Consider the following 26207-nt stretch of genomic DNA (forward strand, 5'->3'; position numbering starts at 1 on the left):
ACCAGCCTGAGACGCAGCGTGTGATGGGAGGGATGCCTTGCTCTGGAGTGGGTGTTGCGGCCCAGCCCAGCTGCCCTCTGCTCAATTTGACTGCCACAGTATGGCAACTAAAACTGACTAAAAGCTTTTAAAATCCTAGTTACAGAAGGTCTCTGAAGGATCTCTGGTCTCACTTCTTCTCTGTAAGTCTCCAAAATACCATTTTGATAAAAACAGAGAGCAATTACAAGTTCAAGAAACCAAAAAGCTGCTTCTTCTGAAAGATGCATTTAAAGTTCCCCATCCACCCCACACAGTCAGAAAGCCTCCCTAGTAATACAGTAGCTCTGTCCACCATCACCAAAGAACTCAATATTTATAGCCAGCCAAGGTGGTTCACAGTTAATGCCAGTAGAAGTCGCTCCTTTGAACCACTCTGTGTAGTTTGGATTTTAATGTAACTAATGCCCTGCAGAAAACTGGTGCAGGTCCCCAGATGGGTCCCTGATTCCAGAAAGCTGACATTTAAACTTTCATCCACACAGCCCTATGCTGAGAACTCAAGTGAAGAAGCTGAAAGGGTAAAAACTCTAGAATATCCAGCCCCAGCAGAGTTGTCCCCTGTGTGTGCGCAGTCATGCCAGGGGCACCCGTGAGCAGAGGGGACCCACCAGACGTCCACATCGTGTCCCAAAGGTGCTGTCACATACAACATTCCACCCATCACAATGCCTGGGTGGGGCATGGAAGCAAGGGTTGCCATAGGTGAAGGTGAGCAGCTGCCATGCAGCAGACATTACAGCTTCCAGATCCTGGAGCACACCAGCTCCAGTTAAGCCAACCGGGATCAAAGATCATGCCGAAGTCTGACGGAGGAGAGAGGGTACTCAGTGAGATGGGCTACAGGCTGGGTCAGACGATAGGGGAAGGCAGCTTCTCCAAGGTGAAAGCAGCCACCTCCAACAAATACAAGGGCCCCCTGGCCGTCAAGGTGGTGGACCGGCAGCAAGCATCCCGAGCCATTGTGTTCAAGTTTCTGCCTCGGGAGCTCTCCATCGTGCGCAAGATCCAGCACCCCAACATCGTGCGCGTCTTCGAGCTCATCGAGGTCTGCAATAGGAAGCTCTACATCGTGATGGAGGCCATGGACACTACCCTGCTGCAGATGCTGGAGAATCTGGGAAAGCTGCCCTGCACCCCCAACGCCCGGGACATCTTTGTGCAGGTTGTGAGGGCCGTGCGCTACCTGCACGACCGCGACCTGGTGCACCGGGACCTCAAGTGTGAGAACGTGCTGCTCTCCGCTGACGGCCGCCGGGCCAAGATCAGCGACTTCGGCTTCAGCAAGGAAGTCAATGGCTACCCAGACCTGAGCGCCACGTTCTGCGGGACAGCGGCCTTCGCTTCCCCAGAGGTGCTCATGGGCATCCCCTACGACGCCAAGAAGTACGACATCTGGAGCTTGGGGGTGATGCTTTACATGATGGTGGTCGGCAGCGTTCCCTTTGATGATACCAACGTCCAGAGCATGCCCCAGCTGCAGAAGAAGGGGGTGGTGTACCCAGAGGGGCTGCCGGAACCCTGCCAAGCCCTCATCAACCAGCTGCTGCAGTACACCCCAGCCTCCCGGCCTGGCGCGGGGCAGATAGCCAAGAACCGCTGGCTGAACGGGGACATCTGAAGGAGAGAGCCCTCCCTGAACATTCTGGAAGAGCACATTGATGCAATAAATACTGTCGTGAAAAAGCATTTCTGCGGTTTATCGATTATTTTGAGGCCCAGGGGCGCCTGCATGTGGAGCTGATTGAACTTCAGGCACCAGCAAGGCCGTATGCTCTCAGGAGGTGGCCAGATCCCAAAACAGCAGTGGGAGCCTGCTGCAGGCTGGGTTTTGAGACACAACAGCCACGGAGAGCTGCCAGGGCAGAGTGATGAGGTGCAGCAGCACAGCCCATGATGGTGCCTGCTCCCTAGAACACTAAAACTCTGGCACAGCCACCCCAATCTGCTGCTCCCCACCCCCCGCTGCTGCAGGTACAGGGACTATGGGAGGAGAGCTGCTCTCACAGGGGTCTTGGCTTCTTCTCAGCTTTGTTCACCACCAAAGTGTATTTGAGCAGGTGAGAGGGGAGAAGCAGTGGTCCTACAAATCACTGCTGTGAGAAAATGTCACAGTTTTGTGTGCCACTATTGCAGTCTCACAGTGATAGTCACAGCCCAAATTCACACTAGGATCTTTGCAGGCAGCTGGACAGCATTACCCAGCCAAAAGTTTTGGTGTGGCTTTGAGATCCCCACTTTACATGGAACATCTTTCAGATGTGTATTCTTAGCAATACTTGAAATGTCTGCCTAAAGATCCTTGATGAGAAATGCCACTGGCCGTAGAGAACCTGAAAGGGAAAAGTGACAAAGGTATAAAGGAGAACCACTTTTTTAACTCCTGCTGTCCCGCTTCAGGGTGGAAAATTACCAATTACTCTTAATGCAACCCCCAAAATCTTTTATGGGTCCCCATGGGCAAGTCCCATTTTCAAAGGGTTAACTAAAGGTAGGAGCTGGCATCTGAAATGTGCTCTCATGAGACATTACAACCCCCTCTAAACAATCTGCATCTTCCACTGGGACTGACGTCTAAGAGGAAATGTCCGGTGGGGTGCTTTGATGGTGTTGCTGGTGCCTTGTGAGCTGGCACAGCACAGCCGTGGCAGCACAGCCCGTGGCCAGGCTGTGTCTGACATGAACAAACCAGTGCACGTGACTCTGCTGGAGGAGGTGGAAACACCTTTCCCAAAGCAAACATTTTGGGTCTATTAAAAGCAGCAGTTTAAGTAGAACAGGATGTGGCAGCAGAGCCAGCCCAAGGCCTTTCAGCATTCAGGCTACAGGGAATTTTGCCACCCCCAGAATGAAGATTTATTTTGTTCTTCTCCTTACAGCTGCAAAAAAAACCTTGCAGCAGCAAAGTCCAAAGTAGACAGAGTAATGGGATACAAAGGGTGTCTTGTGGCCATCCATGACTGTGGAAACAGACTTGGGAAGGATCAGGAAGGGGATGGAAAGGAAGGAGAGAAGTCATAAGGATGTGGGAAGCAAGGAGGTGGACTTCAGGGTAGTGAAATTTTCAGCAAGGCTCAACACTTCTTTTCCTACTCGCCTTCCAGCCACCCTGTCAGTCTCATCCCAATCCATGCCCCAGGACATCCAGGCACCTGTCCATCTCCATCTCATGCCTCCCTCCAGCCCTTGCTTGCCTCCAGGTACCTCCCCCCAACCTGGGGGCTGCTGTATTGCCTCTCCTTTTGCTCCATCGTAATCCTCTTTCATTAAAGACAAAGCTAATACAGAGGGGGTCGTTCTAAAACCCAGACCCCATTAATCTCCTCTCACACCACATTCTCCTAAACGGTTGCATCTGTTGAGGACACGAGCCGGGACGGATGACTAATGCTTTGCAAGGCTGAAGCCCCTCGGGTGGCTTGGGAAAGCAGCTGGGGTTCAAGCGGGGAGAGGCTGGGGAGAGGAGGCTCGTCAGGCTGCCCGCGGCCTCGCCCTCCGCAGGCAGATGGTGATCTCCCAGGGCCGGCACCAGCGGCCTCAGAGCCGTCCCCAGGCTGCGGAAATAGTCCATTACACGTCTAATTATGCAAATTTAAAATAAAAATCACAATTAAAGACCCTGGGCCAATTCTTATCTAATTTGCACCAGGGGCATGTCAGTTTTGAAGGAGGGCAGGATCAGAGGCTTGGAGCAGGACGAGGCAGAGGCTGATCTCCCAGGGCCGGCACCAGCGGCCTCAGAGCCGTCCCCAGGCTGCGGAAATAGTCCATTACACGTCTAATTATGCAAATTTAAAATAAAAATCACAATTAAAGACCCTGGGCCAATTCTTATCTAATTTGCACCAGGGGCATGTCAGTTTTGAAGGAGGGCAGGATCAGAGGCTTGGAGCAGGACGAGGCAGAGGCTCGCGGCTCTGCCAGCACCCCTCCCTTCCCCAGGGCTCTGCATGTGCTAAACCTGCTGCTTCCCCAAGCTTATCTCCTCCTCGGGAGGGTAGAAATGCTTTTTAACCTTCCTGGGAGGTGCACAGTCGATGGAAGTGCCGCTTCCCTGACTCCTGCAGATGAGCCCCAGTGTCCTAGCCACGAAGCACAGTGCCCTGTATTTATGGGACAGCCTTTGAACTTAGAATAAGCACGTGTTGGAGGCACAAATAGCCACCCTGGGTTATCAATATCCTGATCAGTCCCACCAGACTCATTCTGCTGTGTGACTCTGTCCTCCCCGGGCTGTTTGGAACATACTGGTGCAGTGCAGTCTGGAAATGAAGGGTCCTGTGTGATACCAGCACTGAATAAACACCTTTCCGTGGGGGACCTGATCACCATGCACGGTACACTAATAACTACGTGCTATTTAGTCCTTCTCCAAGGATAAGGAGGTCAATGCCTGTATGAGGCAGCTGTGTGGTGTGCCAGCACCTGGCTCCTGCTGGGTCATTACATGCTGTGAGCATTACCCCATCCACCGCCCTCTCGCTGGCTGTCATGGTGCCCTGTGCCATCAACAGGCTCACTGGAAAATCTTTCAGATTTTTAAATGTGTGTCTTGAAATCAGCTAGAGGAAGTCTTAGAAGGACATTCAGCAGAATGGAGTGTTTAGTGTTTTCTTGAGATCATCTTGAAGCAATTTTACCCCATTTAATCTCAGAAGAGCATTATAAATTTCAAAGACGTCTTCCAGACCTTTAGTATAGCTCTCCTCCCACTGCTCTTTTGTTCCTATTCTGCATCACTTTGCCTGAAATACAGCCTTTATTTCAGGAGAATGAAAGGAAGGGAGGTAATTCACTGCACGTTGACATTAAAGCTCCCTTTTCAGCTAAGCAAAATTTGCTTTCAAGATTTTAGGCCATAGCTGATGTGTCTGATAAGCTTCAGGACTCAGCTACTTAAAAGTCTACACATTACAAAACTCTGGAGATAAGTATATTCATGAATTGTGGGAAAACACTGCGGGGTAATCAAACACCTCACGTATTCCTGCACTAACTCTGGGCTGGCTCTCCCAGGGCTCTCCATCTCTGCCTCCAGCCGAGCTGGGCTCCCAGTGACCTGCTCCAATTACCCCGGGCCCAGGCAGCAGCGGCAGGTCAGGCAGGACCAGATCACCGTACCTGCATGACCCGGCCTCGCTGCAGAGGCAAAGCTTCCAACAGGCAATTGAGCAAATTCAGCCCTGCTTGAATACATTAACCTTTGCATAATTGCAGCCTTCAGTGCCAGCAGCCTTTTTTCCAGTGACCTAGAATCCTCCTGGCTCTTTTCTAGACCCCGCTGCACAGAGTTATGGGTCTCCATGATTTTGTGTCAACCTGAAGATGTCCTCATCCTCTCTTTTCACCATCTCTACAGGTGAACTACACTTACTTCTCTGCCAGAAGAGATATGGAGGGAGAATGGGGGCAAACATTTTCCTGTCTTGAGCCTTTTGGTTATCTTAAGCATAATTTTAAAAAAGCTAACAAGAGGACCTCACCAAAGGAGAGGATCCAGGGGGTCTTTGTGCACATAACTTTCCTTGCAAACGAGAAGCTTTCTATGAATAATATTTTCATTTTCATAGTGCCTAGAAAACATTAATCCTTGCTCTTACACCAAGTGGTAAATATTATTCTCCCCGTGTTACCGTGCTCAGCCTAAGGGGCTTACCTCAGGCCAAGGGGATTTCATTTTACATTACATTTCAAACCTTCCCTGGCCATTCGTCCTCTGGCCAGATCATGACTCTGTCTTCAAGTGATAATAAATTCAACAATATTTGATGGCTTGGAAAGACATGTGAATTTCCTCTCCCAAAACTGCTTCCAAATCAACTTCGTTTTATCTCGTAAATGAATGAAAGGAAATAGACTACAAACACAGATGGCTGGAGCTTCTTTTCCGTGCTCTGAATAAGGGATCCTCACTGCATTTAACAGCCCTTTACAAGAGTCAAGGCAGCACTCACACCACAGGATGTAACACAAGCACAGGCTGCCCTCAGCTGGGGCTTCTCAATCCTTGGAGGTTTCCAAGGGCCAGCAGGACAAAGTTTCTGGTCTGATCTCAGAGTTGGCCCTGCCTTGAGCAGCACATTGGGCTGGAGATCTCCAGCCTCCCCTCCTGCATGATTTACTCTGCAATCCCACAAACACACAATTTTTTGTGCTACAAGGTGACAACTATTCTTTGTTTTCGCGATACACAGACTTCTCCATGAGTTTGACAGCAGGGGACATAAATAACTGTATTTTCTAGTCCCATTAAAATGTGGGACAGCAAGCAGTGCCTCCATCTGCTAATTACATTTTGGTTATTACTGCCCTTATAGGAGGCAACAGGACATAGGGACCTGAGCATGGTTGTTAGGTGTTTCTCTTTGAAGTTAAAGAGCTACACAAGGGTGGGTGGGGTGTCTGTGCTCCTTCCTTCCCTCTCATGTTATTATCAGCCACAGCAGCAACCAACAGATTCCCTGAAAGACATTCGTGGTGTTATTTCTTCCTCTCAGCTGGCAGATGTTCATTATATTCAGGTAGCACCTAAATGTCACAGGAACCCTATTGGGACAGATCCTGTGTACAGGTGTTGTTATTTTTTTTAATTGATCATCTCTGCCTCAGAAGATCTCACCTCATAAATGAGAGGCACCTTGGTCACAGGACGAAATCTTCTCTTGGAGTGTGCAGTCTGGGGGTGTCCTCACAAAGAGCAGAGACTGAGACACCGCAGGAATGTTTGCCTCATGCATTACCCAGCATCAGGGAAGCATTTCTGAGCAGCACAGGTCAGTGTGCTTTACAATACAAGTGATTCTTGAGGGAAAAAGAAAAAAAAAAAGGGAAACTAATTAAATGCCTCTTAGCAGACCCATTTAACACCAACAGTGTAACAAGGTCAATGGCCACAGCACCAGCAGAGTCACCTGGCCAGCGACAGGGTCACAGACCACCTTGTATCCTCACAGGAATATATTTACAGAGAAGCCAGATCCCACCAAAAACTGAGAGCTCTCAAGTCCCACTAAACTGTTTTAAAGTAAGTATTAGCTGAGGGAACTGAGCACCTCCAGACAAGCCCTTCAGGAATTCCTGACCGTTCCTCCTCCATATGGTCACTTTGCTTATTCTCCATGTACTGTAGCAACCCACTGTGTAGGAACCCAGAGTGCTGAGAATATTTCTCTGCCTGTTTTGAAGGGTTCTTACCCCCCTGAACAACACTGTTTTAACCTCCAACCTTGGAAAAAATTACCAACAGTCAGACAAGAACTAGAAAATACAGTGGTGTGGATTAGGTGATAGACTACTATGTAAGATTGTCACAGGGTGAAAAATCTAGAGGTTTTGGGCTTCTCTTTGTAGTAAATAGATAAGAGTAAAAAATATCAAAATGGGATTGTTGTTGTTCTCTAAACCTTCTTCTCCTTCTTCTACTACTCCGTGTTCTGCAGTAAAAGTAGTTTGGAATGATTGGATAGAGAATTCCGCAGTTCCTAGTCGTGTTACTGAATAATTGGCAGGAAAGTGAAAATAATGTACGTTTTTAGTCACTATTGGTTAAAATATCTTTAAAAGGCTGTGTAAATCTTGATAGGGGAGCCTCACTCCTGCTTTTCTGTGCTCTATGCTGTATCTGGGTCACATTGGTGGCTCTGTTCCTCTGATAAGACTTAATAAACAACTATCTGGAAGCATTGAAACTCCAGGAAAAGTCTTGGTTTATCTTTGAAACTCCTTTCAAGGACTTTCAGCAAATTCTCTCCCATCCAGAGGGATTTGATTTCAGCATGGTTCAGTGTCACCACTGGAACCGTAACTGGCAGCATCGTTTCCTCATAATACTCTGCACAGCACTGTCATATCATTATGTTCTCCAGAGGAACATCCCATTTCCATTAAAACCTTCATTAAAAATACAGATGGAGCATCCACTGCAGCTGACTTGGCTTTAGTGCTCACTCAGACCTCGGCATGCCCAGCCTGAAGGCTGGTAAGATGTTGGAGTTCCTCCACGAGTACGTGGCAGGGCTTGGTGGGTGGAGGCAAACCGGAGTTTGCCAAGAGGAGAGGCAGGGTTTGTGCAGCACATGGGCTGCTACCTCCTTCTGGCAGAGCAACAGCCAGCCCAGGGGACACCAACAGACCAGACAACATTCTCATTAATTACAAGCAAAAAGCCCCAAAATACACATTATTGCCTCAAAAATAATGATAATCCTTGGCTTCTTGTTTGCATGTTCATTAGCATGTTAATAGGATACCTGTTATGGAAGAGCTAAACCACGCAGTCATGCACATATGCACCCAGTCATTCATTACAACAGCAGCTTCCCTTCTATTTGACATATTCCTCCCTGTCAGAAAATGGTTCAATCTGCACCATCCGGGGCAAGCTGTAATTGATTAATAAATCTTGAGGAAAGCAATTTTGCTTTCTGTGCATTACATAGCCAATTATCTTTTCCGATATTGAGAGCTCTATTTACTAGTGATGGAGCCGGAAAATTGCTGGAAGAAGGACCTGTGGGAGGGTTGTACCCACTAGCAAGCTTCACATAAAAACACACCAGCCTTCAAATAAACACACACACGTTCCAATAAATAAGGGGAGAAATGTCAAAAGCGACTCCCCACGAACCACAGATCCACAAATCACTATGCCCAAGTGGAAGGTAACTACAACTGGTGAAGGAAGCACCCAGGGGTGGCTCAGGCCCAGGCAGGGACAGAGCTTCCAAGCCCAAGAAGGGAGAATGGGGAATGATGTGGCAGCTGGTGGGACAGCAGTGGTGGCACAGGGGGACGCGGGGTTCAACCATCCTGGGGAAGCAGCACACTCATTTAGGTACTTCTTGAGCTGATCACACAATAGTTTCTGACTCAGCAGCATGGTTAACTATGAGTATTGTGAGTGCAAGCCATTACTCAGGGCACGTAGCTATCTAGGAGAAACTACAGTGGAGACTGTAGCCTTTCCTGCAGCCATCATCCTCTGCATTTCATCTTCATGGCAGAAAAAGCACCACCAGTTTTCTGTCTTTTGTTACTCTATTTCAGACAGCGCCTGGTGGGCGACAGTCATGGAGAGAACTGTGCTGGTGGTTTTGGGAAAGAGCACCAGTCTGTCAGCAGATTAAATCTTTTGCAAATGCTATTCTCAACACATCATGCAGGATCTAAACTTCAGACCAACAGCTCAGCACAAACTTAATTTCATTACGAAACTGGAGCCTTTCATATTTTGGCTATAACACTCCTAAAACATTTGTGTTTTTCATTGCACCCTGCTCCATTTCTTTGGTTTTACTCTACCCCTGAATTTTCTGCACGCCTCAGATTTTTATGTGGGGGAGGAAGAGTTGCGCTGTAGACGCTTTGCTAACAAAGCTCCACAGCCCCACAGCAGTCAGGGAGGACATAAAAATGGGCATCAGCTGGTGACCTGCCTGACAGCAGGGGAGCAGCAGAGGTCTGGATGAGCAGGTTGGTGGGTTAGTGGAACATTCCATTGAGCAAAAAGCATCAGAGGAGACTTTGGCATGTAGGGTCAGGACTTTAACTGAATGCATACGTTAAAAAGCTGACTACCTCAGCTGTGAACTCTGCTGGAAGTCCAAACACTGCCAGTCTCCAGAATGAATGGTCAGCTAAAACAAATCACTATGTTGAGCTGTGGTCGAAATCATCACCCACAGAAAGATCATCACAATGCATCACTTAAGATGAGCCCATGTTTGCAAGACCGTCCCCTAAATCTATTGGCAAGAAAATTTTAACTATACATGCCCATAGATCTGCAACTCGTGCCAGAAAAGGACAGGATCTATAGCTAATTCCAGTATCAGAGAAATACAGAAATCAGCACACAGAAGGGTAGTTTTTGTAATGGTGATGTTTTTCCGGTAGCAGACAGACTCGGGTCACTTGTCTGTATTTAGTATCCATCAAATGACAAGGACAGTTGCTGGCTGGCAAAGCACACACGGTCTCACTCTGGGCACTCCAAACATTTCCATGTCTTGTCATTACCCATGGTTCTTATCACCTCTGCCACCAGATTTGCAATTCACTACTGCAGCATAAGCAGCCTGTAGCAAATTCCCTCTCACCACCAAAACCTCCACTTCCACTAATTAAACTACAAAGTTCTCAAGAGGGACCTGCCCTCACCAAGCACTCCCAGGGCACTGGCTGACCCCAAGCCTTCTGCTTCAGGGAAAACACACAGAGCACCAAACCCTGGCATGGTGGCTGCCCCCTGGTTGCCCATGCACTGAGGATGGAAGGTCAGGATTGTGCCTTGCAGTGCCACAAGGGGACAACATGGGAAAAGAATCAACGATGGCATAAGCCAGGCATGGCCAGGGGAGGACTGCTGCTGGCCAGGATGGGCTGTTGTGATGAAGATCTCAGTGATAGGTGTCTTGTGAGCCAGCTTTCATACAGTTTGAGAAAAATGCTCTACAAAGACAAACCCGCAACACCCCACGACACCAGGGAGCAAACTGTGAGGTCCGTGGAGTGCGGGAGACTGCTCTTCATGAGGAAGGCTGGTGATCAGTTCAGCTGCTGCTGGGGAGGCTGGAAGCATGGTTGCTTGGAGCTCGTAAGAAGAGGAAGGGTCATAAGGAAAAAGCCCGTAGACCCATGGAAGGTTGAAGAACATGCACACACAAAAAAAGAGCACATTGTGTCCAAAGAAAGTTCAACAACTTTCCCAGCTCATTGGATTGTGGGAACTTTGCTTTTCCAGGGAATAACTATGCTATTTTCAGCATTTTTATTATTCAATTTGTCACAGGCTGTCTCAGGAGATTATCAACAATCAGTTTCAAGCAGCATCTGACCACAAACACTTCTCCACATGTGATTTAGAACATCTGGAACGAAGGAGTCAGCTTTCAAAGCGTGCCAGCACTGCGCTGCCTCCCCACATTTCTTCTCCTTCCTTCCATCTTCACACTTCCATCGTCAGCCTGTGCGTAGAAAGCAGGCTGGAGAAGCCAAGTTTGGAGCACTGACAGTGCACATTGCTCGTGTTTGCCATGAGCATGTGGGGAGAGCGGGCACCGCCTGCTTTGAAGAAGGGCACAGTCAGGGATTCCTGGTGGTACATTCCCCGCATCGCTGAGCTGCAGTGATTTAAACCTCACATTCCCTAGGGACAGGAGATGTGATCCTTGGCCTGGAGGCAGGCCAGCCTGAGGACTCGTGCCAAAGCTTGCACACTGGATATTGCATCCACAGAGCCAAAGGGAGGCGCGTGCTTTGCTCTGTGCCAGCCGTACGCACCAGCTCTCTGATTAGCGCAATAACTTTTTCGGAAACCCAGAGCAACCTTTCCACCAGAGCTATCTGGCAGGTAAATTGTAAATTAGCAAAGCAGTTCTTCAGCAAGCCTGAGGAGGGAATGGGAACATACGAAAAAGGAATCCAGGGAAATAGCAGAGGAAATGACATTATGATCCCAGCTGGAAGCTCTGTGATGAACTGTTTGGTGTCTGCACAGAAAACCTACATGAGAACGGGGAGAGGTTCTGGCCCCCGCAAAGCTGATGAGAATTTTGTCATCATCTGGGAGGGGGAAAGGTTTCATCCAGTCATTAATTTCGTGCTCATCTCTAATTTCCCTGAGTGACCCATGCGGATGTGGTGCAGTGACACAGTAGGCTGCATTCACACCGCCTGCTGCCTTGCACGTCTGGCTTCCCCGTGTGGCTGCCAAGTGCTGGGCTCATTAGCACATGTGCTGTGCTGCTCCCAGCACTCCCCAGCCCCGTCCTGTACAAATGCTGGTCTGGTTTGTAACAACAAAGTCAACACCAGGGCACAGAGAGTCTTTGAACCGCACTTTGGGACGAGATGGTGACATTGGAGCAGGATCTGTATCCACTGCTTCCTCTCCTTTATGTGCTTTCAAAGAACGGCTGGAAAAATTCAGGGATGTTTGTCTGTCTTCAGTTAGAAAATCTGGGACTTTGACACACAGTGTCTTCTAATAGAGTTTATGAAGTCCCTGGCACCTGCCATGGCTGCAGAAAGCACAACTGCTATCCCAGTGCACAGCTGTGCATCGTGCCCAAGCCGGAGCCACAGATCCCCATGTCCTCTTCCCCCCTCCCACCCCGTGGGGCTGCGCAGGGACCTGTGGCCCCCAGGGAGCTCCTGTCACCGGCTGACTTCTCAGCCCTTGCAGCCCATGGTCCTGGCTCACTGAAAGGTCCAGGAAGGACCAGACCATGGTGCTGCAGTGACAGGGAATGTGCCAGTTCAGCTCACACTGAAATGTGAAACCGCAGCCTCAGTCTTACTTTTCCAGCCATTTTTAGGAAAGAAATAGCTATAAATACAAGTCTCATTTCTAGTTGCTAGGATCCATTTTGTTTCTTTTTTTTTTCCAAGACTGAGAATGGTTTTCCATTCCATTAGTAGCCAGTTCACTCAAAAAGAAAAAAAATGTGTAAAATTACCTTTTCTTCACAAGAAAAAAGACGCATCCCTAAAGCCACAGTGACCTTTATGCCATATTGCAAGTGCAACAATCCAAAAAAAATAGGACAAAGAAACTCAACCTGAAGTATGGTTTCCACAAGAGCCCAGGCACAATCTTCAAGGAGCAAAGTGACAAGTTCCCTTAGACGGTGAGAAGTGGCATCCAGTGGATGTGCCAGGAGGAAGACGTCCACATTCCCTGCACATTTTCATTTCCTTGAAGCACATATGTTCACACACTCCAGTTGAGGACACCAAAAGCAGTTTCCCAGGAACTGCAGGCACAGCATTTCCTCAGTGCTGCCCTGCCACCAAATGCATTTCCCACTGATTCAAGTTGCTGTTGGCATTGAACTGAGCAATGGCACTCCAAAAGCTGCCTGCCAGACCTCACGAGCTCCCTGAGGCACCAATAGGATGGCTGCTGTTCTGATATGTGGGTTTTGGAGCCCCAGGTCTTCAAGACTGAAGAGCCAAAGCAGCTAAACCCTGGTGGCTGCAGTTCAGCAGTCACTGAAAGCTCCTGATGCCTGGCAGCTCAGGCACCTTTTCCAGGTGCCTTTTACCCACACCATGCTTTGGATTTGCTTTTCTTTCTGAGAGAATTTCATGCCCCTCCTTACATCAGATTCTAGGAAATTCCCAAGTATGACCAAGACCCTGGAGAGAGAGGCAGAGGTCTTGAGCAAAAAGGAGCTGTAGGGCACACTGGGGCAATGTGAGGGAAGGGAACACCTGGGAGCGCAAAACATGAGGAAAAAGCCACGCCAAGGGAAGCCTCCAAATAACACCATGGATTGGGACTAGCACAGTAACCAAAACCAGATCAAATCCAGTTTTGCTCCACCCTGGCTGGATGTAACCCCCACCCATGGCATCCCAGGGTCTGACAGGTGGTAAGGATGCTCTCCTCTCTTTGAAAAGGTTTTCCTCACCATCTTTGTGCAGAAAAACCTGAAGATGGTCACACTGGACAGGGCTCTGAGTAATCTCATGTAGTTCAAGTCCTGCTCATCAAAGTGGGGATTGGACTAGAGATCTTTAATGGTCCTTCCAATTCAAACTGTTCCGTGATTCTGTGGGACTGAAACTTGAAGCATGGAATGGCTCACAGTCCCCATTTTCCTTTTCCAGTTTGTTCTCTTGTTGGTTTGTTTGTTTTACCCTGAGAAATCCTGCCTCCTCAGCAGTAGGAAGAAAACCACCCAGGTAGGATCAAACCCCACATCCCTGGAGCTAATCACGTACAGGACAGCAGGTGATATCAACACAACAGTTCATAAATAGTGTTCAAATAAAGGGTCAAGGAGAATATCTCTGTGCCAGTAATGGGCTGACTATGAGCTGGAAACATGTCTACACTTATGTTGCTATAGGTTTGCTGTTTGTTTAGAACAAATGCCTGTTTTATCAGAAATAGCTGAATTGGTTGTTTTTTTTTTTAAATCATCCCCAGAACAGTTCATGAAAACTCAGGAACCTGCCATCACAAGGCCACAGTCCCCATAAGATATTAAGAAGTTTGCGATGCAATCAACATTTAGGATCTTCTGCAAACTCAGCCACAACTTTTGGACTTTAAGATTTAATTTTTAATAACAATCAATAGCTTTTGGGGAATTTAATCAGACAGAATTGCTTTGAACGCCTCCAATTCGAGTCTTCATGTTTAAACTTATGCCAAGATCCCTTCCCATAGCTATACAGCAGACTGGCAAGTAAAGAGATACCTCTTCAGGTATTCAGATATATTCACAGCTATTTAATGCTCCTTTGCATCAGTTAAAAATGAGTTCCCTCCTTCTGGCATCAGTTTGAAACTGCCTATTTGGTATTCTGATGGATTCATTTTTCCAGGCTAAAAGAAGCACACACAGCAGCCTTGATGGCTTCGTGCAGTGAATCAAACCAGCAGAGACTCCTCACAACATCGCTTGGAGGAGATCTCCCTTCTAACAGGAAGAGACAGAGCACATAGCAGCAGCAGCTTTTCATGCTTCAAGCTTCAGGTTTGGATTTTGTCAGTTTTGGGAAACACTGGCAATACCATACAGCTAATGAAGTAACTCAAAAGGGAACAAAGCATCTTTCATTAAAAACATCTCTTGGTTAGAAGGGAAATAAAACATTTCCTGTATGTTCAGTTGCAACCAAGGTGCCAAGATGCAGCAGTAGATAATGGAATAGCCTGAAGGAACACATTGTTGCTGTGTCTCGGAGATATTTGCCTCCCCTTATCACTGCAGGGAACATCAGAGACAGGAGGGAATGGGGGCTGGAGAAAATCAGAACGTGATGTGAGCCAGAGCAGGAAACGTCATCTGGCATCTCTAAGACCACCCAGTATCAAGATACTGGTGGGGAAAGAATTCATAACATCCAGAAAGGACATTGCCAGGCCAGTAAAAATCCCCATTCAACGTGGCAAAACCCCAGTATGTCCCACTTTCAGAGAACAGCCCAAAGGCATTCAATGTTTCAGAAGGTAAAGGTGAAAGTCAGCAGTGAAGTCCCAGGCTCCTACAAAAGGATTCCCTGCAGATCCCCAGCACTTTCCCATGTTTCCAGGGAAGAGGATTCCCTGACCAGAAGAATATTTAGTTGTTTGGGTTTGTCTTTTTTAATAATTGGAGACCATAAACAGTAAAATGTGACACATCAAAGAGATCCTTACCTTGGGCTAAGTGCAGGGTGCAGCCGTGGAAACCAGTTGAATTATTAAGAGAAGAGATTCAGATTGAGGTTATTTTTTCATTCATGTATAAAGCCTTTTGTGCTTCGTACTTCATAATTTCACCTAGTCAGTTCACAGCCAGATGTCAATGGTTTAAAGGTTTAGAATGAAGGAGAGATGCAATCTGTTTCTTAACAGTTTTAGGACTCAGTTTCATCAATTGCTTATAATCAAAGTTAACTGCATGGTCTCAGACTGTCCTACCTCTCATTTTGAGTTACAGTCTGAATACTCATGGGTGGAAGGGAACAGGAGCAGAACTGATTCTAGCTGATAATGAGATTGATATCATAATCCCAATTCTTTAAATAACACTAGTTTACTGTAGACAAACACAGCCAGACATAAGATAGCGATGCATTTATTTAAAACCAGCAAAGTCATAGGAGTACTTTTTTCCTCTTCGCATTCCAGCTAATTTTTCAAGACTGCCCAATGCAAATCTGCCCCAACCTACATAAATACACCTCTCCACAACAATTACTAACAGCAACTGTAAATTCACCACAGTCCTCTTTCCACTTTGCTTCAGAAGTGCAGGGGAAGGGAGAGATCCAGCGCTGCTGAGGGAGAGCTGTGGGCAGAGTCACCCTGTGAGACAGAACGTGGCAGTTCTGGGCAGTGTCTGTGCTTAAAGCAGCCACTGCTCACACCTACAATATTTCAGCAGAAGCAAGTTCTGCTCTGCCAATTAAGTTTTTTTTTTCCATGCACTAAACCTCCCTTTACCTTCATGTCCAGGAGGAAGCACTCCAGTGAGTCAGAACATGGAAAGTCTCACTGTAAGTGGGACTGGCACGTGAATGGTGTTCTCTTTGAGGAGGATGCCACTGCCTCAATTAAGTCTCCTGAAACTACTGAGCAGATCACACAACTGCAGACAGACAAATCACCAAATCCTGTGCTGGAATGGCTGCAAGATCACACTACATGACAACAACCTTTAGCTATATTTCAACTGGAAGGTCGTCACAGTGACATACCAAGCACGTACTTTAAACCACATGACTAAAAGCAGTACCCAGAAAATTCTGATCACTTTTGAGGGGTTTTGCAAACATTGGCAAACAATTGTCCCTCCCACTCATAGTCATATGTCTGTGTAAGCTAAAAAGTACTACAATAAGGAGTGAAGTGAGACAGGAGGAGAGTCGGAACTCATTTGGTCATACTAGAGATTCCTTCAAACTCACACTGCTCTATATTGGTGTAGTTGTCAGCATCCCCAGAGTCCCCTCCAGTTCTGTCTTTGAAACATGTTTGCTGGGAAGTTCTATGTCCAAAGCAGCACATAACGTGTGCATCTCCTATCACCATCACACTACTGAGCAATCCTTTAGAAATAACCACGCCCATTTCCTACAGAATACGGAAAATACGTTGTTCTTCGAGATTAAGGATCTAAAAGCTTAAGAATTAACAGAGACCTTTACACAGACTGGGGAAAATGTTCTCATTTCACATCAAAATTTTGAATTAAGTCTTCATTTTTCCCCCCAGAAATGTATAAAAAAAGGCTTCATTTTGGCAAAGAAAAGAAACACAAAACTGAATATGCTTTTCCTGATTTTACATTTTAGTTTCTTTTCTTCCATAATTTGAACAAAAATAGAAAAAAAATCAGGATAGAATTGTTAAGCATAAAAGGAGAGAAACAGATCACAAGACAACATATGCAGTATGATAGGTTTGGGGCACAAAGCCATTTTTAAAAATCAGGTTTAACTGGCTGTAATACTGTTCTCAGGCAATTGGTCTAAAGCCCAATGTTAGGAAAGTTGAGTTTGTAGAATTTTCAGCAAAAACTATGATGAGGAAAGGACTGAAAAATATTACTGTGGATCACCGAGGATGCCTCTTAAGGAATCACATACAAAATAAAAATTTCTTTTTTCTTCAAGTCACACACCAGTGTTGTGTATATTTAACCTAAAAACCAGCCACCTGCTCCTTTTGCAGTAAGAAAAATACAGATATAGAGAAAATATAGGTATAGAAACAGAATTTTATTTGATTCTAGAAAGCATCATGCAACAAGTTTTTTTCTTAATGATCCTTGCCCAGCTTTGAGATGAAAGAATAGCATTTACAAAGTAAAAGGATGCAAAAGTAAGGTTAGCACCATGGGAGGAATACTCTTCTCTTTACAACTCCATTTGATAGACAGTTATAAAAGAAAACAGAGGAAAAGAAAAAAAAAAGTCCAGGTGGCTAGATGACCTTGCATTTTTATTTTCAACATCCTAGATACTTAAATCTAAACATCAAGATGCCATGGTTCTGCTAGTATATCTAATAATTCATGTTCTGCAAAACTTGCTCTGTCCATTGAGAAGTATTCAAGAGTCAAAAGGTAATTGTCACAAAGTACCAGCTAATATGTAAGGTAAAAATTGCAGAAGTCCCAAAAAAGAAAGGAAACAAGAGAAACCAAGGTGAGGAGTTTGTCCCTCTTCCAGTCTTTTGCAGGTATGGCTATTAAGACTTGCTGCAAAGATCAAAAACTAGAAGGGATGTGTACTGGACCTGGCTGGGATGGGACAAATATCCTAACATTATCCTGTAATACCCTAGTTTCATGGGCCAAATATCAAGATGTTCTTAATCTAAACTCTCCCATTTCTTAACTACAAACAACTACAGAATTACACCAGATTTCAAATGTTTGTTTTTCTTACTTTTGTATTAATTTTCAGAATTTGCTGTGTGTGGTTCTTACTGTAAAGGTTTCCAAGACAGTGAACAGTTTTACAAACTCTCCAATCTTTCCCGAGCAGAAATTCTAATACGGGATTTAGGAGTTTTAAATGCCACATTGTTATTATTATGTGCTGTCTTCTTAAGGCAATGGAACAATTCCTTTCAAGTATCATAATTTTGCATCATAAATCTATCCTAAAATTTCCTTCACAAGCATCTATAATTACAATACATGTAAAATTATTTAAATTTTATTAAACTATTAACCTGACTCATTTATTTGAAGAAGGGTTTGAACTACAATTATGAGGAAGAGGCACCTTTGTGTCAGTTTGGGAAATAGATCTTCTGATTAGTCCCACCTTTCAAGGTCACATGTATGGACTTTTAGCAGCAACATTGAAGCAGCCTGTAAAAACAATTGTTTTGTGTCCAAATCATAGAAAAACCATTTAATCCCAAAGCAGAGTGTGGTGTAACCCAAACCAGTTGTATTGTTCAGACTAATAACCACTAGCACTTGAACACCTATTGCAGTGAACACTGTTTTAACGTTGAACTACCCAGAGGAGCCTTCACAGCCGTGAGCGCTACATCACATCCCCACCGGGACAGGAAGGAGACTCTGAACTTTTCTTTATCTTTCTTTTATTTATGCTCAGACTTCCAGCACTGCACATCAGATAGCCAGGGCCTTAATCTGTCCTATATCAGACTGCAAAAATACAACGCGCTTTCTCCGCTGTCTTCGCATCAACAAATCACACAGTCACATCCCACAAACCCTTCACATGAGCGGTTCCTTCCTTCTGGCAAAGCATCTCTCCTCTCAAGGATTTCAGCTAATGCTTGTGGCTTATAAAAGATTAAGTGCAATCAGTTACACTGAAGATTTATAATGCGGCTCTTGATTGCATTTTCTGTGCACGCATTTACATCAGGCACACGAGTTATATAAAATAGTTTGGAGTACAAAAATATGGTTATAACATAGGAGTACCAAACAGCACAGAATTAGAACAGTTTTATTACCATAATACCAATTTATATACAGACCCCCAAATTAAGGATTTTTTCTTTTTTTAATTCTAAGTATTCTTCCCAAATTGACAACTGTAGTGTACACTCTAAAAACTGCAAATTAACAAAACAGATCTATTTTAACCCTTACATTGTCTATGCAGTCTGCACCAATCCTCTCTCTTCCACACAAAAGTGTATTATAAATAATTCTCACAAAATGTCACGTATGTTTTATTGCACATTGTACATGCCAATATTTAAAAGAAAGGCTCAAACCTTTCACTTGATAACTAGCTGTTTAAATAACTAGCATTTACTTGTGTTATGAATACTATTGCATTTTTCAGGCTCTAATCTTAACTGATAATTTAAAAGAAAAAAAGCAGAACAGAAAATATGCCTTGAACTTTATAGCTTTTGTGAAAAAAAGAAAAAGCTTCTTTAATTCTGCTGAATTCTACTTTATAAAGTCATTAAAAACATCTGACCTAATTAAAAATGCTGTTTCGAAATTTCCACATGTTTTTCTATAAAATGATGCGTGTAGCTGCTTGTGTAATCATCTATTCCTCCTATTTTGCAGGATTAGATGTTTCTGTGCTGCATTGATGGGAAGGTTGAGTTACATATGTCCTAGTGTGAGCTACAGGAGTTATTGTATCAGCCTCTGCTCCACTGGTCTGCACAGGGGTGGGACCTGAGGAGCCTCTGTCAGCCCTCTGGACAGGTCGGGATAAAAGGACACCGGGCACAAATGGCCACCCAGCATCAAGGCCACGTGTCATTCCGGTTAAGTGGATCTCTACACTAAGGAATATGAGTACTTCATCATTAATATGTGGGTTTATGCTATGCTGCACTAAAATACGGCTGCTAAACAAAGAGAATGATTTGTTGTATGACAGATATGTGCCAGCTGGTAAAAATGCCTCACTGGATAAAAGTCTGCGATTCGAGGGTTAAAACTCTGGCATGGACAAAAAGATTTCAAAGTTGATCGATCAAATGTTTTGCCAAGGGTTTCTAAAGCTATTTAGCCATCAACAGCTCCAGAAAGGGATAAAAATAGCAAAACCAAACAACTAAAATTGCACTATTACAAAGAAACAAGTCCATGAAAGGGAGAGTCACCAGCTGCAGTTAAGGGACAGCCACTTCAAGAAGCCGATTGTTTTTTCGCTTGCAAGTTGGGATGTTGCCGTTTTTCTGGCTGCCTTGTATGAACTTCACACACACTTTTTCTTGTTTGAACTGGACCAGGAACCTAAGAGAGGGAATAGTAAAAATTTTAGTTAAGGGCAGGAAAAAAAAAAAGACACACGAGGAGCAGAAGTCTTTTCCTGTTGGTTCTAAGCATCACTCCAAAAGATGTCATTTTCAGCTCTGTATTAATAATAAAGAGTTGGGGAATAAATTTAAAAAGCCATAGGTTATGGAATGGCAAGAATCTCCTTCAGGTAGTATCTCTTAAGTATTGCTTTTTGCCTATAACTGTGGACATTTTACAAGAAGTTAGTTTGATATTCCTTTAGAAAAAAAAGCAGTTTGAAACAGAATTTCTAATGTACCAGAAACGCAGCGAAGACTATTTCCAACTACTTCACTGTCAGCCAAAGGGACTTCTCTGTTTTCATGGAAGGAAGGTCAATACTTCTATAGCAACATTGGGAGTGCTTTTCTTCTGGTTTACATGTAATTTAGTACATCTGGTATTTTAGCACCTCTCATACGTCTAATCCTTAGTTGGCCTTTATAGGCCCCTGCTCGGCAACTGGGAAAATTCACTTCCTGCCCAGCAATCTCCAAATTTAGACATTTTCTAAATTCTAAAGTTCTGGGTAAATTAATCTGGATTTGACTCTTCACTTTTTACTGGAAGGGAAATTTCACTGAATACAGAGAATTGCCTAAAAAAACCCAAAACACAAAAAACCAACAGGCTCCTTGTGGAGCCTCTAACCTCTAACTGATCTGGATAGAGAAATTAAAAGCAATAAGCAAGGCAGTGCTGCCTCTTGGCTCACATGCAGTGGTTGCTGACCTAAAAAGTCCTTTGTAATACAGCCGATTTTCCTTTTTAGCATCCTTAAAAAGTCCTCCAGCAGAGGCCAAAAACTTCAAAGAATTTGCTCTGCAGCCGGAAACCACAAATCAAGCTGACGGCAGAGCTCAGGGGAGGAAGTGGCCTCTGCTGCGCTGAGCTGCCCTTCGGTCCTGCTTTCCTGCTGCACAGCCCAGACACTCAGAGCTTGCTCAGTACTCCCAGCCATGCAGGCACCCCAAAAACGTGAGCAGCTCTTACAGCCATTGTCTCATCACCAGAGCTGAATTCTCCTACACCCACTGTTCCAATATTATACATGTGAATGGTGTGTCTCTTCCTAAACATACCCCTGCATCAACAGCATTCTTATATCAGCTCTCTTCCCAAAAAGCAGGATAATCAAAATGAGGCCACATTTTCCTCTTAATTCCTAGTTGCACTTGTGTCTAAACTCTAGATTAAACTCTAGGAGAAGAGACTCCTGCTTCACCATCAATAGAGATGGGACTCTGCAAAGCTTAAAATTACTTAGTCTGGATAAACTCAATAGCAATACACACATGAATGTTTTTAATCTGCAAGAGAAGAAACAAAAACCACATCCCAAAAAGCAAGAAAGACTCCTTTAAAGTAGGCTGTTTTCCAGACCTAAGGTAAGCAGGCACTCCAGACTAGTGCAATGCATGCTTAAACTTTGCTTTAGTTTATTCCTGTGTAGCTCCCCTTAAACTAGAAGCTTACTGGGAATAGCCACACTCTTAGAGACTGAAAAACACACACCCTTGAGCAAATTAAATGATACCTGGTAACAGAAAAAAGGAAAATGGCAGATTTTCTTTTCAAGGAAAGAGCAAAATTAGCCTTTTAATAAATCCTCAAATCTGAACAAACTGTACCCACTACCATGACTCTAGAACACACACAGTGTGGTGCAGCCAGATAGAAAGGTTCCATTTTTGCCTACAGGAAATTTACTTCACTGTTGTTAAAGGGTTCCAAATTTTCTTCTTTATTCAAAATGAATAAACCCACCAAATCAACACTGCTGAAAAGAGGGGTCACTTCACAGAACAAAAGGAGTGCATGACAACGGTGGACTAAGTGAGGGACTCTTCCTCAGCAAACTTCAGGAGTTCACACACACACACACAAACACCTTTATTCCATAGCTAAAAACACCACAAGGGCAGTTCTTATTTAAGGCCAAAATATGAAACTGTACCAAGCAGAAAGAAATACTATTTTGAGATGCAAACTTTTTATCACACAAAGCTTTTAAACAATGAAAAAAACAAAAAAACAATAGGTTGTTTCACCTTCACAAGAGAGAAGGTAGAGCTTAATAAACCTACATTGAATTGGGGAGGGGTTTTGTATTCTGGTTTTGGTTGTTTTCAGGAGAACTTGGCACCTAGTGTCCACTCTAGTCTATAAATATCTCATAGAAATTGGTGAACTTTTCAGTCACATGCAAAGCTGTTCTCTTAAATGTAGTAACTCTTGATTATTTCTACAGCAGCAGTTCTGCTTCACAGCCCTATTTGAAACTACTTTAACAAAAGCACATTTTCTGTAATGACTTTCAGGGACATAAAAGCCAAAATGAATACTATAACAAGCACACACTGAAAATTGGATCCTTCTTTACAAGTATTCTGTCAAGAGAAAAGAAGTATTAGCTACACAACAGTGTTTTGTTATTCTGACACTAGATACTTGACTTTTTAGCATGCTGCATTGAAGCAAATGTACTCTTAAACAAACAAGAAACATACTCATCAGATATCTCAATGTTGAGCTTCTGTTTGGTTTGGCTGAGAGTAGTGCGGTAAAGTTTAGTGGCCATTTCAATAAGGTGATTGCTGCTGAGCAGGAAATCTCCTTTACTGGCAGCTTCTGAACCCTGAAACAGGAAAGAAAGTAGTTAGGACTACCAAAACCTTGAGTACGATTAAATGGCAGCCAAGCAGGAGGATTTAAAAGGAGTCTTCTCTTCCCAGTTTAAGGAAACAACAATCTTTTGTCCTGCAAATTAAACAGGGAATGCAGTGCAGTGTATAGGATCAAAAAGCCATTTGCTCCCAAATAATCTACAAACCAGTTGAGAAAGGTAAAAAAAATCCCTTCTGGTCCTAAAGGAGCATCATCTTCATTTGTCCTACAAAACTGTAGTGTTTCTGTCTCCCTCATCTGGATACACCACAGCAAGCTTCCAGTACGTGCAGAAAGGAACAAAAGCAAATTACCAACACCAGGCTGAGGATGATGGCAGCAGGTATGAAAAGACACTGTATATAACAGTCTTCAAATCCATTTAGGCTAGAATACAGATGCCAGCTTAATGATTTTAGCAGAGCAATGGTTACAGTGCAGTGAGGCAAATATAGCACTGAGCTAAGTTCTTTAGAACTGAGTAACAAATTAACTGTGCCTCACCCTGGACTTCTTGGCATCCCATAAAGAAGAGAGAAATATTCTACCAGTATATGTAAGGAAAACACTGGCACAAAGTACCTGAACCATATTACAAGTGGAAAACTCTGATCCTGAAGAGGCTGAAGTGAAGAATGAAGTCTGATTTTCACAGTTAAGTGATCATTCATAATGTAATAACTGTTCTCATTTGGCTTCAGTAGCTTTAAATCAAAGTTTTTTCAGCTATGGCAAAGTTCAGTAAATTTCTAAGCCTACGAGCTAACCTGTATGATTTAATGCTACAGGATAATTAACAAACAGGTTTTACATCACTGCATGTAAAACCGTCGTCGTGGTGTGACGGAGTGGTAACCAACCTCCTTGAGGTGCACTGCAAAGAATCCATCATTTTGGGAGCTCATGGACACCTTGGTAACGTCTCCCAATGGAACCTCTGACTTGATAGTCCCAGATTTTTGGTCCGCAAGAAGAACATTATTTTTGGTTAGTAAGAAAATCCTGGACGCAGCCTGTGAAAATGCAAAAATGCAGAACATTGTCTACATGAGGAGAGAACTGGTTTTCATTAAGCACCTACTAAGACTCCAAGGAGTTCATAGAGTTAAAAAGCTTGGCCCACGTTAGCACACGTGAACATCTGATGTTCAGTAAAAGCTGCAGATCAGTTAAAATCAGGTCAAATTTATTTATGTGTCTAATTATAGATTGAGAAGCTTAGCTCATTTTGGCACATATGCTTAGGTATAAACAGTTCCTCTAATTACTAGCTTACAGCTGTAAAATTCAGAAAGTGAAACTCTGAAACTATACAAATCGGGATAACCTAATTTTTCATGCTCTTTAATTTAAAATCTCCAGGAAAATCATCACACACTAAGTCTCTATACTGACCATTATTCATCAAAACTATGATGCAGAGCAACACAAATCATGTAAGTGTTTTTCAGAATTATGTTCTCCTCCCTTTATCTATTGGAATTACCCTTTAGGAGGATAAGCATTCATATTTTCAAAAGACAAATACTTTTAAAGCATGAAATGTGTGTTCCTAAATTTGTCTTAGAAAATAGTAAGAAAGAGAAATGAGAACTTAATCCACATGCAGCTTTTTCTCCTGTAAACTTTTAAATAATAAAATCTTTATTAGAATTAAGAAGTAGCTGCATTAAGCACATAGAACCATAGTTCATTAATTTTTTTTTTTTTTTTTTCATCTTGAGAGCTGTAGCCTGTGCAAGTACAGGAAAGATACTGTCTTCATTTAATTAGTTTCTTCTAAACCAGAAAATTAACTCGGCATCAACAACAGGCAACCTAATTTCACTCCTACAAATGCATAAATGACATCTACATCTGAGAAGTTGAGATCTACTACTTCTAATATTTAGACAGATATGGTGAAAGCAATTAAATTTACTAAGGTAGAATAATACTTCCTGTTTTAATAAGTACAATTTAAATGCAAAATGTGTTCTGTGTTGGCCAAATAAAAAAGTACCCACCATATTTAACAATTCTATTCAAATTATACAAGAAACTTGCCTCTTCATTCCAAAGAGCTTTGGAAAACAGGCAAAGCTAGCAGAGTATACCACTCATAATTTTAAGAGATAATAAAATGTGATAATCAGAAGCTTGACTGACAGCGTGGACTTCGAAAAGTTAAGTTTTCTAAATACTTGAAGAAGAACAATATTCTCTAAATGTTTTTCTTTAATTGGCAAATAGAAGACCTTAGCTGAGTACAGAGACCACATTTAGTTGTGACACAATACAGTCTGTTACCAGTTGATGAGATACAATTTTTTTTTTTTGAAAAGTCACTGGAAACTACAAAACAGTATTTTAGTAATCTTCATGTAAGTTTAAAAGAGGTGGTTAAAATCACCCAATTACATAAAACCAACATTTCCAGTCCTGCACCCTTAAAAATACACATTATTTTAAAAAATCCTCAGACTATTACGAGTCTCACTTTCAGTGTATTTATAACAAAAATTATCTACCCTTCTGGATAATCAAATCCATTTGATTACCTTCCCATTGGCTCTATTGATCTTATTCACAACTTCTGCAATAATGATCTTTTCATCCACGGCATCTGTGAGTTTTTTGTACTTGGGGTTCTCGCTGATCTCCAAGTAAGCCCCTTGGAATGGCTGCCCAACACTGCCCGAAAGAAAGGCAAAGGAAACACGAGTTAAATACGAATCTCGAGGAAGAAGCAAACCTGACACCATCACAGGCTTCATGAGGAGATGCCCCAAATATAATTTTCAATACATTTCTGGCTATACAGCCAGAAACTTCCTCAAGCTTTGGCACGCCCTCTTCCAGGGGAAGTTACTTGCTGCTTCACTTTTAGTGAGGGAATAGTCTTAACAAGCCAGAAACCTCTACTCTCAATGCCCACCTTTTGTACCTGTTCACTCAGCACACTGGTACCAGCATTAATCTGTGCCAAGCAGGCAGAGTGTGCCAGCAGAAAATAACATGGGAATTGCTGCAAAGTTGTGTGGATGTATCCCCCAGCACATCATCCCAGGGGAAGAGAGAAAGGAGATGGGGTAAGAAATGGCATGTGTATTAGATACAGAATCTTATACACACTAACAGCCCAGCGATGGTGAATGAAGAGAAAGTTATCACCAAAGACAGAATAGGGTTTTTTCTTGCTCTGGAAGCATTTTCCAATTAAATGGGCCAAATTTCTTTGGATATCAGGCACATGGACATCCTTGCATATGCAGC

The 26207-nt window shown here is 43.8% G+C and overlaps 2 protein-coding genes across 7 annotated transcripts in view; one reads left to right on the top strand and one right to left on the bottom strand.

Moving 5' to 3' along the window:
• Positions 1–730: 730 nt before the first annotated feature.
• Positions 731–1717, top strand: TSSK6 (testis specific serine kinase 6). Its single transcript, XM_008630049.2, has one exon. It carries the CDS (start codon positions 764–766, stop codon positions 1658–1660), a length of 897 nt encoding a protein of 298 aa, XP_008628271.1. The 5' UTR covers positions 731–763; the 3' UTR covers positions 1661–1717.
• Positions 1718–17240: 15523 nt separating this feature from the next.
• Positions 17241–26207, bottom strand: part of MYO1B (myosin IB) — a 98771-nt gene continuing 89804 nt past the window's right edge. For all 6 annotated transcript variants that reach the window (XM_017728722.1, XM_017728714.1, XM_008630068.2 and 3 more), the window contains 4 exons: positions 25493–25625; positions 23813–23965; positions 22796–22923; positions 17241–20240 (listed from right to left, as the gene is read on the bottom strand). In XM_017728722.1, the coding sequence (XP_017584211.1) occupies positions 20117–20240; positions 22796–22923; positions 23813–23965; positions 25493–25625 (538 nt within the window). In that variant the 3' untranslated portion in view covers positions 17241–20116. The remainder of the gene's footprint in view (positions 20241–22795; positions 22924–23812; positions 23966–25492; positions 25626–26207) is intronic.

Source organism: Corvus brachyrhynchos, unplaced genomic scaffold (genome assembly GCF_000691975.1).
Source record: "Corvus brachyrhynchos isolate BGI_N302 unplaced genomic scaffold, ASM69197v1 scaffold370, whole genome shotgun sequence".
NCBI lineage: Eukaryota > Metazoa > Chordata > Aves > Passeriformes > Corvidae > Corvus > Corvus brachyrhynchos.

Bases quoted from the DNA above. Each gene is read 5' to 3' on its own strand.
- TSSK6 (XM_008630049.2), top strand. From the start codon at position 764: ATGCAGCAGACATTACAGCTTCCAGATCCTGGAGCACACCAGCTCCAG.